We start from the raw sequence: 11,011 nt of genomic DNA, 5'->3' as shown, positions 1-11,011 counted from the left end.
GCTACAAAGCCAAAATAATCAAAACTGCATGGTACTGGAATAAGAATAGACATACAGACCAGTGGATTCGAATATAAAACCCAGGTAACAAACCCACAAACTATGCACAGTAATCTTCAACAAGGAGCAAAGAATGTGCAATGTAACAAAGAAAGTTTGTTCAACAAATGGTGCTGGGAAAAATGGACTGCTACATGCAAAAAAAAACTAGATTACTACCTTGCACCATGCACAAAAAAACAATTCGAAATGGATTAAAGAACGAGACATAAGACCTGAAACCATAAAGTATCTAGAAGAAAAGGTGGGTAAAACAATACACTACATAAACCTCAGTAACATCTTTAAAGATACATCACTCAAAGCTAGGATAGTGAAGGAAAGGATAAACAGCAAGGACTACATAAAGAGCTTGTGTACAGCAAAAGAGACACTACACAAAACAGAGACAATCCATTGATTGGGAAAAAATTTTGCACATGATACCAATGACAAAGGACTGATCACAAAGATATACATAGAGCTGATGAAACTTAACATAAATAAAGTGAACAACCACATCAAAAAATGGGCAGAAGAGCTAAAGAGACACTTCTCCAAAGAGGAAATACAGACTGCCAACAGGCATATAAAAAAATGTTCAGTATCACTTGTAATAATGGAAATGCAAATTAAAAACACAATGAGATACCATCTCACACCAATGAGCATGGTACATTATTAAAACAACTAGCAATCACAAATGTTGGTGAGGATGTGGAGAAAAAGGAGCACTCCTACATTGCTGGTGGGAATACAAACTGGTGCAACCACTATGGAAAGCTGACTGGAGGTTTCTCAAACTGCTATATATGGAGCTTCCATATGACCCTGTAATCCCACTCCTAGATATCTACCCAAAGGACACAAAAAACACTGACTCAAAAGGACACTGGCACTGTCATGTTTATTGCTGCTCTATTTACAATAGGAAAGATGTGGAATCAACCCAAGTGCCCAAAAGTAGATGACTGGATTAAAAAGATGTGGTACATATACACCGTGGAATATTACACAGCAATCAAAAAAGATAAACTCATGCCTTTTGCAGCAACATGGATGGAGCTGGAAGGGATCGTGCTTGGTGAAATAAGCCAGAAAGTAAAAGAAATGTACTGGATGGTTTCACTCATAGCAGGAGCGTATGGGATTAGGAAAAAAAAAATGTAATAAAGTAAAAATAAAATGAAAACAACAAACAACTATAAACCAGAGACATTTTACAGGGTGGAAAGAGGAATGAGATCAAAAAACATGTGGGAAGAGTGCACAGGACTATGGTGATGGCACATGGGTGAATTGGTGGTGGGAAGTCCACAGGGATTACAACCAAGATGAAAAATGCACAACATGAAAAATGATGTAAAAAATAATAATGTTTAGGCCCTCCCTGGTGGCGCAGCGGGTTGAGGCACAGCACTGAGAAGTTAAAGCCACTTCCGCATGAGTTCGATTCCCGCCTGCCCCGGAGGTGACCACATGGTGTGGCAGACCTCTCCTGACCCGCCCGCTGCTCCCCTCAGCAGTGTACTTAGTTGATCTGCCTGTTCTGCTCCCCACTCTGTCTCTGGTGAATCCTCTCACCCTCCACAGCTCTGGCCTGTACCCCAGTTCTGTACAAATAAATAAATAAATTTAAAAAAAATAATAATAATGTTTAAATAAATCTTTTGAAATGAACTTCATCACTTATAAACTGTTTTTTATCTTTGATCTCCCTAGAGTCACAGCTATCATGTGAGGTATTTTCATATCCAATTGTCAGACCTGTCAGAGATTCTTACATAGTATGTGGTACTATCAACTAGTTTTTGTGCTAAACACTTTCCATGTTTTTCTATGATGTGGGTGTGGCTGTCACCGCCATTTCACACATGGAGAAACTGAGGTTTATGGCTATGAAATGGGCTATTCAGAGGCCACAGTGTAAGTGCCCAATCAGGGTAAAATTAAGACACACAGAGATGAAGGGACTTGTTCAAGATCAAGAAAAGGGTAGAGAGGGTCAAAACCCAGTCTCATACTTTCCACTCTACTTACAAAAGAAACTTACTGCCCTTATGGCTCTCAGGCAGCCATTTCAGGTTACTCTGAAGTTCTAGTTCTATCCTCTTGTATAGACAACCACTACTGTAAACTTTGGAGGAAAGAAAGATCAGAATATTTCTATAATTGCTTCGGTGCAACATTTAAACTAAAGAAGCTATTAAAATGGAAAATATACTCTAATCTATGACTTTGTTGAGATATAACAGAACTAGCTTTAGAGTCAAAGTTATGCAACCCACCTTTTTTCTTTTTTGTATGGAAGAACTAGAGTGTTGTCCAGAGGTGTGAGGGGATGAGAAGAAGATTCACCAGAGACAGAGTGCGGAGCAGAACAGGCAGATCTACTGAAATACACTGCTGAGAGGAGCAGCAGGTGACACAGGAGAGGTCTGCTGCACCATGTGGATTAGCTCCTTGGCTAGGGATTGAACTCAGGCCATCGTGGTTATAGTCCTAAGACTTAACCCCTAAACCACCAGGAAGGCCCCCTAAACTTCAAAAGAAGCTCTTTTGATAAATTCTATGCTTACATACCCAGCACCTTGTTAATTCCAACACATAACCCATATTTTCCCATTTAAGTGCCTTTGTTCTTGCTTCTTTCATTCCCACCCTCATTCACACCAATCTCAACACTGAAGTTCAACTTACTGCTTGAAATTTACCTTGAGGCCATTCTCACCATGCAGGTTTTGTTGATCTCTCAATAGGATATAGTTATTCCTTCTCTGAAACCCTTAAAGTGGTACATACAGGGTTATTATGAAGCTTAAGGGAGATTATAGATACTTAATTATAGACACTGAATATTTTTTCCAAAGATTTTATTTATTTATGCATACAGAACTGGGGTACAGGCCAGAGGTGCAGGGGCAGTGACAGGAATCACCAGAGACAGGGTGGGGAGCAGAGCAGGCAGATTGATGAAGTACACTGCTGAGGGGAGCAGCGGGTGAGACAGGTGACATCTGCTGAGCCATGTAGGTCACCAACCTGGCCAGGGATGGAGCCCACACTGAAGTGGCTGTGGCCAGCTTGCAGTGCTACACTTTAACCTTCTGCACCACCAGGGAGGGCCAGATACCAAACATTTAAGTTCTACAGCATACAGATACTTAATACATGTTTCCGTTGCTTGACTGTGAAGACCAGCAGCTGTGATGTTTTATCATAAAATGGTTTGTGTATTTTTATCTTATCGATTTATGCTCTTTGCAGAGGCTGTACAGCACATACTACCTGACTACACTGAAGGAAGCTGTGAGGAAGTTACTTCATCACTCAGTGGCATAACATTGAAGGACTTCTCTTTCTAGAAAAGAGGATCTTTCACTGCCTACACTTTTCACAGAGTGTACACTTGAACAAGCATAGTCATGACTTCATCACATTCATGATACAAAGTTTACACACTGTGTAGTTTACATGGAGCTTACACACACTCTCTTGCCTGCTTCTTTTGAGCCTGGTTGAGGGAAATGTTAATGCCCCAGTGTTGCAGATGTGGAAACTGAGTCTCAGAAGAACTTAGGTGATTAGCTAAAAGTTGCATAAGTAGGAAGTGGCAGAATTACAGCTTAAGTCCAGTTAGTACAATTGCATTCCTATGAAACTTTCACCACAAAGTACCCCACCAATTACCTTGGTCACTTGATGAGGGCAGACCTCTATTTTGATCATCTGAGTACAGAAATGCATGACGCAGAGAATATTTTGCATTGGTTTGTGAACCAAATTAGCCATCTGCTTCACTGGTTACACATGTGTGTTTAGCACATATTATGGGGGTCTCTATGAGGTCACATCCCCTATTGGTAAACTCCTCATCATCCTTCAAAATTCAGGCACACACAAACATCTCTAGGCACCTTCCCCTGCTACCTCAGCTGGCTGAACCTTTTCTTTTTCTAGTCTCATCTTTCTCTTCCTCCTAACCTTTCTCCTCCTCTACCCCTTCCTTCTCTCTTCTGTTTCTATAAAGAGAAAAAGAATTGTATCTGTGCAACCACTTCCATCTCTGAACAGCGAAACTGAGCAGCAAAACTGAGCTTCAGAGTTACAACCTGCTATCTCTGCGTGGAATAGCAAGCACACAGGATGATCAGACAAAGGTGCTGCCTACAGTGATAGCACTGAGGAGACAGAAAGACCCTCCTTCATATTGCATCGTCTCTGTCCCAAACTAACCTTCCATCATCTGCATACTTGCTTGAAATTCAATTTATAAGCAACAAAGCCCTCATTTTTTAAAAGGTACACACCTTTTTAAACACTCATTTGTTTGTTTCTTACTAGTAAGAAACTAAGTTCTAAGCAGATATGTCAAAGAGGAAGAAACTGAGAGAATTTGGGGTTCCAGCACAAATGACACGGAGACAGGCAGTGGTCATGTGGAGAAAGGACTCTAAGGGGCCCTACTAGTACCACCACTGCACTGGAATGGGGTCTGTGCCGGGGGGGGCCAGAGCCAACAGTCCTGGTTGTCAACACATTTGCCCAAATGCCTGAGAGCTGGTTTACCAAAGGTATTTTTATTCAAATCACTTTCTATGTTCAGAACAAAGTATGCGAATAAGCCTTATCAACAAGTAATAGCAAAGTAACATATGGCACACCAATACTAACAAGAGGCACTCTCACTAGAGACCTAGTGGAAGCCGCCACCTCATGATTGTCTTGGGTTAAGAGTTCACATGATCAGGACCTGAGAGCGCCTGACAACATGGGGGCAAGCTATCACCTAGTACAAAGAAATGATTACCACATCTCTGCAGGTCCACTGTCTACTTCCCCTTCATGGTCTAGTTCAAATCCTGCCTCTTTCACACAGCATTCCTTGATTCCACCTCCCACACCATTGCTCTCTCCTACAAAGTTTCCATATTTCATCTGAACTGCTATTAACTTGCCTCCGTAACTGAGTACCCACCACAGCACCTGACATATTGTAGGTGGCAGGAAATGTTTATTGAATAAATTCAGAAATCCAAATCATGAATATTTTTCTACTGTCCAAATATGGTCTAATGAAGACAATTTCTTTAGCTGCATACAGAACTTGCAAGTGATATTAGGAGGGAACTGAACTACTTACCATAGCATCTCAACCAAAGATACTATTTACTAAATGACATTTTAATACATATTCATAATAGCTGACACATTTTATACACAGGACAACTACACCTGCAGAATATACAAAAGTATATGTAAATGATACAGTTATCCATCAATATCCACGGGGAACCAGTTCTAGGATCTCAGCAGATTCCAAAAATCCATGGACCTCAGTCCTCTAGATAAAATAGCACAGTATTTGCATATAACCTATGCATATCCTCCTGTATGATTTAAATAAAATATAGTTTGCTTATAATACCTACTACAATTTAAGTGCTAAGTTAATCATTTGTTTAATTGTGGTTTTAGGGAATAATGGTGAGGAAAGAAAGACTGCGTGTTCAGTAAGGATGCAACCATGCTTACTCCGTATTTGGAGTCTGTGAAAGCAAGGACTGTGAACATGGAGGGCAGTTGCACACGGAGACCAACTGGTATATGATGTGCATGCCTGTGGATGCAGAATGAGTGGGACCAGGAGGAATGTCTTCTTTTTCCTTGAGGTAAATGCAAACCACCTCATTCTCTCTCAGCTCTTCCTCCACAAACACAAGCCAGGACATCTACTGGACATCCAGGTAGATGCAGCCAGGAACTACTGCTCCATCAGCAGCAGCAGTGGAAACTACACAGCCTGTGGGGACTGGGGTGCTGCCAGTTGGGTCTCTAAACACACCACCTGGGGTGGCATCCAGGCCGTTCTACATTTTAGCCTGTGACCTGCACAAGTCAGCTTACAGTTCTATAAAAGTCAGGTCATAATAGCATCTATCTCCCAAGCCTATTGAGGAAAGACTAAGGCAACGTATGTAAAGGGTGATGTCCATGGCACATAAATATTCAACAAATGTGTGTTATCATCAGGATTGTTCTCTTTGTCTCTCCTGTGGAAAATTCAGCTGGCAGTTTGGGGATTTTCTACTACACTGATACCAAAACCAGATCCTTCAGAAGCTACCCCAAGATTCCCACATAAATCCTGTTTTGTGACAAGATGACTCACACGCCTCAACCACAGCAGGGCAGGTGAGTAGAGAGATGCTTTGATTAAGCTCCTTTGTCCCAAATACCAGCATAAATACCCAGTGGTTGTCTCACCATGTTCCCCTGCATAAAATCAGCACAGTCTTGGCATCCAAAGAAGCCAGAAAATGTAAATTCTTAGATAACTGGTGGCATTTAACCTTAGTACCATTTTCCTTTTTTTCTTGATCAGACTGATTTTTGCAAAAGTAAATCTCTTAATAAAAAAATAAAAGAGTATAAATTGCACTTTTTTCTGTTCAGAGTCCCCCATATTTGGGTACTAAATCACACTACAGCATTGCAAAACTGTCAAGAGTGTAATTAACTTGCATTGCTTCACATTTCTGATGCAGCAATCTTGAAGACACTGCTTTATAAGGGAGCCAGACAGCACCAAGCGGGACACTGAAGCCAGGACACTCACCTGGAGAAGGGTCCAATAGGTGCAGAGCAGAAGGCAGGAGCGGGCCTGCTTGAAGAAAGCCATGTTCATTCTGAAGCAGCTTCCACTTGTGCTCTTGCTCCACATGCAGCTTTCCAGGGCATTTCCGGTATCTTCTGAATCCCCCAAAGGAAAAGATATAAAAGTTGTTCAGGTAAATTGACTTTCAGCAGGGGGGTGGTTGATGTGCTGGTTATTAGGAATTTGGTGGACTTCTTTCTCTTTTCAGTTCAAACAGCCTTAAAGAAATTCCCTGGGTAGCACTTGGATGCATATCTGGTTTCAGGGATGTGGAGGCTTCCAAGATGGCTAGGCCTGGGCCCTGTAAAAACTGGCATGAAACAAAGCCTGGAAAAGACAACATCCCAGCTGTCTCCACATTGAAGGAATGCCTGGAAGCCACATAGAAGGAATGGCTTGAATTACAAATTAAGTGCTTTCCTTTCTCCTTGACCTAAGCTGTTCACTTCCAGAACATCTGCAACCCAGATCCAACAGCTACATGCCTGGTACTTCCTATAGGCACTTGTTTTTGTAGTCAGAATCCCAGGTGTGGATGAGAGCTTGAGGATGCAAAATTACAAGGGATAGAAATATGTTCATAGTGTAATCAGACTTCCTAACACAAGATGATGGAGTCGTTTAAAATCTCTTGGAAGTACTATAAAAACAGAACCAGTAACGTTTTCCCCTTGTTCCATGGAACAAAAGTCAGGCCAAATTTTAACAACTACAAAGCAAATCTGTTACAAATTTATGAAGTGTAATTTTCTTAGCATTATAGTTTTTTTAGAGAAGATGCTTTTACTTTTTGATATCTCTAATAAAGCTAATAGTACCCAGGAATTAATAACTAGAGGCCATTGAGTGCTAGTTCTGTATAGGGTGCTTGTTAAGAGTTACCAAACATCATCTTGTCTCCTGCTCACATCAGCCCTGTGTGTATGGGGGGGGGGGGGAGGCAGGAAGCAGGGGGAGGGCGTTAACCGTTCTGGGGGTAGGGGAGAGAAGGAAAACAATAAGGGAGACTATTATTTCTACTTAAAGGACTGAAGTGAATCTTAAATCAGTGAAGTGACATGTCTAAGAACTTAGTTAATACACAGCAAAGGTTAGATCTGACCCCAAAGCTTGTGGGACCACAAAGCATTCTATCCTGAGTCTGGACAGGGTTGAGGGTGCTGAAGGCCAGAGAAAGATGTTTCAGGATTGGCTTTTTAACACCCATAGAATCTTTATTTTCTGTGAGTGCTGGCCCCTTCCCAGGACTTGGTAGATAAAAAGCTATCAGCAGCGATGCCGCTGTTGGAGTGCTTTTGAAATTGCCATTTTTCACTGCCATTTAAACATGGTGAGCTGAGACTAAATTGTCACCCTGGCAAATTTCTTCTCTGCCCCTCCATGTTTGGGAATAATTAAGTCTCTACTACAGTGAAAAGATGATTTAAAGAGAGCATGTGCACTGATGTATCTAGGACCTCCAAAAGTTAAGAAATGCTAGTACTTGAGTTTCTCATTAAAAAAAAAAAAAAAAGCCGTCTCCTGACTACATACTAGCATTTTGCATGAGACCTCAATCTATATTTCTTGGGAAACACCTAGTCTGATGCATGAACCTGAACAGGAGCAGTGCCTAGAGCACTAGTCTTTGCAATAGGTTCTGTTCTCTCAGAGTCAGTGCTTTTGTCCCTTTAGCTATTGGTTTCTAGTCCTGGCTTGGCCTCTGCAGTAACTTAGAAAAGAAAGCAAAATTCCCTTATAGATGGGAAGCAATTGCACAGCAAATTCCCTTACATGTCTCTCTTTGCCCAGCGTTACCTAGAGAACTTCTACCAATTACCAAAAGACAGATTCCAGTTGGAAAAGAAGAAAAGTTCTAGTATGATTGTTGAAAAGCTGAAAGAAATGCAGCAGTTCTTTGGGTTGAAAGTGACAGGAAAGCCAGATGAGGAAACTCTGGAGATGATGGAAAAACCTCGCTGTGGAGTGCCTGATAGTGGTGATTTTATGTTGACCCAAGGACACCCCAAGTGGAAACATACCAACTTGACCTACAGGTGATATTTCTAGAGTTTCACCATTCATTCACTAAAACATTATCTACTGAGCTCTTGTAATGTACCAGGCACCTTTGTAGATTGTGGGAGTGCCAGCGATGTATAACTATCCCTGTCCTTATTAAGTTCAGACTCTGGTGAACAAATATGAGAACAAATAGGTAACGATCCCATGGGTTCTTTCAATGCAAAGCCTGCATTTTTTTTTTTTTTTACCTTCTGTAGCGCTCTAAAAAAGATTATGGCAGTATCTCACCAAGAATCACAGTAAGACTCCCCCAAAAACTTAATCACTGCTGGGGAAAATCTAGCCTCACCTTTAATGCATCTTGATGATGATGATGACAATATCACTGGATACTGCTACTTGACAAGTAGCAAACTAATGCTTGATATGTATTTAGATGTATTTAAACCCCACAGTAGCCCTGTGAGAGGTATATTTTATTCTCATTTTACAAATGAGGAAACTGAGTCTCAAGACATGTAGTAACTTGTGCAGCACATACATCTGTCTTCAATCCAGAATCCTGCCCTTGTTCTTTCTAACATCTTATCATTTAAGTAACTTGCTCCAAAACAAAAGAACTCATATGGTGGAGGTTTACTGGTGGATTATTACTCTGGTGGTGGATTCAGTGTGATAACAAACATTTGTAGAAATGTGAACCTATACACCCAAAATATACAGTGTTGTAAATTAACATTATCTCAATAATAAATATAATTTAAAACACCACATACAATAAGGCAGAACTCAATCTCTAATGGACTGCTATGATAAACAGTAATGAACCTTCTTATTTTAAAGGATTAGTAACTATACCCCACAGCTGTCAAAGGCTGATGTAGAAAAAGCAATTGAGAAAGCCTTTCAAGCCTGGAGTGGTGCAACACAACTAACCTTCACCAAGATCTCTCAAGGAGAAGCAGATATCATGATTGCTTTTGTCCAAAGAGGTAAGCCGAAAAAGTCATGCTCAATTGTGCTTTCCTTCCTTGGCTCAGCAAAATTCAACAAGGAATAATACTAATTGTTTTACTTCAGATCATGGTGACAATTCTCCATTTGATGGGCCCAATGGTATCCTTGCTCACGCCTTTCAGCCAGGCGCAGGCATTGGAGGAGATGTTCATTTTGATGCAGAAGAAATATGGACCAAGACCTTTAGAAGTAAGTTCACCAAGGTTATGTCCACATACAATATTTGATTAGCTTTTTCTGTGTTAGAATTCTCCTCCTCCACCACACACACATATTGAAGTTAATGAAATATTTCAAACTCACAATCTGACCATCTAAAGTATTTCTATGTCAAGATAGTAAGTTAACTCAGGTTTTAAAAATTCCTTATTTTCTAGGACAGGAATCAGAAAGTTACAGACCATTGCTGTATATTACCAATGCCTGTTCACATAAAAACAGTTTTGGGGGAAAAGGGCCAGTCACTTGTTTCTGCTTCACCTGTGGCACTTTTCATTATGGAAAGGAAGAACTGAGTAGTTCAGACAGCGAACACTGGCTTTCAACATCTAAAATTTTTACTGTCTGATCCTTTACAAAAGAGTTTGCTGACCACTGATTAAGGACATCTTTTTAACATTCCAAAATGTGATGGTGTTTGGAAAAGAGCCCTGTATTTGGAAATTTCAGAAATAATTTGGTTCGTTTTGAAAATTGTCCTTTCTTGGAAAGTCCTGTCATCTTCTTTTTACCTAGTTATTTCAGCTTCATGGAATGCTTTCTCAATGCCATGGAGTTATTTAGAAAGTCATCCTTTCAGAACACTCAGATTAAGAAGAATTAGGGCACCCGAGGGGAAGAAAAGAGGCTAAGGACAAGAATTTTCTATCTCTATGGTACTTTACAAGTCAATAGGGCAATACTTTGCCACTGAACACTTTCTAGAAAATAAGAGGAAAGGAGCCTTTCTAAGCCTTTGGCTTAGAACCTATTCTTCCTACCATATCTGAGTCTGTTCCACCTAAGTTCCTGTGCTGGTAGCTGTGTTTGCATTCCTGCTGCCTCTAGTTCAGATGTTCATTCCCTCTTACATGAACTAAGTGATTCAGATTCCTTCCTGGACTGTCTACCTCAAGTCTCTACTCCCTTTAATTTTCCCCAATATGGACTATGATTTGTCTTTGGAAAGCCCATCTTGGATCATACTACTCTCCTACTCTCAGTATTTACCTATTCAGGTCCAAATAATATCCCAATACTATCAGTTTGCACTGAAGGTTCTTGGTGATCTTCCAGGCCCATCTTTTTTTTTTT

At 40.6% G+C, this 11,011-nt stretch overlaps 1 protein-coding gene across 1 annotated transcript in view; it reads left to right on the top strand.

Annotated features, from left to right (window-relative positions):
• Positions 1 to 6,654: 6,654 nt before the first annotated feature.
• Positions 6,655 to 11,011, top strand: part of MMP8 (matrix metallopeptidase 8) — a 12,498-nt gene continuing 8,141 nt past the window's right edge. Inside the window, exons 1-4 of the mRNA XM_004689049.2 lie at positions 6,655 to 6,830; positions 8,489 to 8,733; positions 9,545 to 9,693; positions 9,782 to 9,907. Of these exons, the coding sequence (XP_004689106.1) occupies positions 6,720 to 6,830; positions 8,489 to 8,733; positions 9,545 to 9,693; positions 9,782 to 9,907 (631 nt within the window). The 5' untranslated portion in view covers positions 6,655 to 6,719. The remainder of the gene's footprint in view (positions 6,831 to 8,488; positions 8,734 to 9,544; positions 9,694 to 9,781; positions 9,908 to 11,011) is intronic.

This window comes from Condylura cristata, unplaced genomic scaffold (assembly GCF_000260355.1).
Source record: "Condylura cristata isolate star-nosed mole 26May11 unplaced genomic scaffold, ConCri1.0 scaffold00025, whole genome shotgun sequence".
Taxonomy (NCBI): domain Eukaryota; kingdom Metazoa; phylum Chordata; class Mammalia; order Eulipotyphla; family Talpidae; genus Condylura; species Condylura cristata.
Note: the sequence above shows the minus strand (reverse complement) of the source record. Positions and strands in the feature narration are given on the sequence as shown.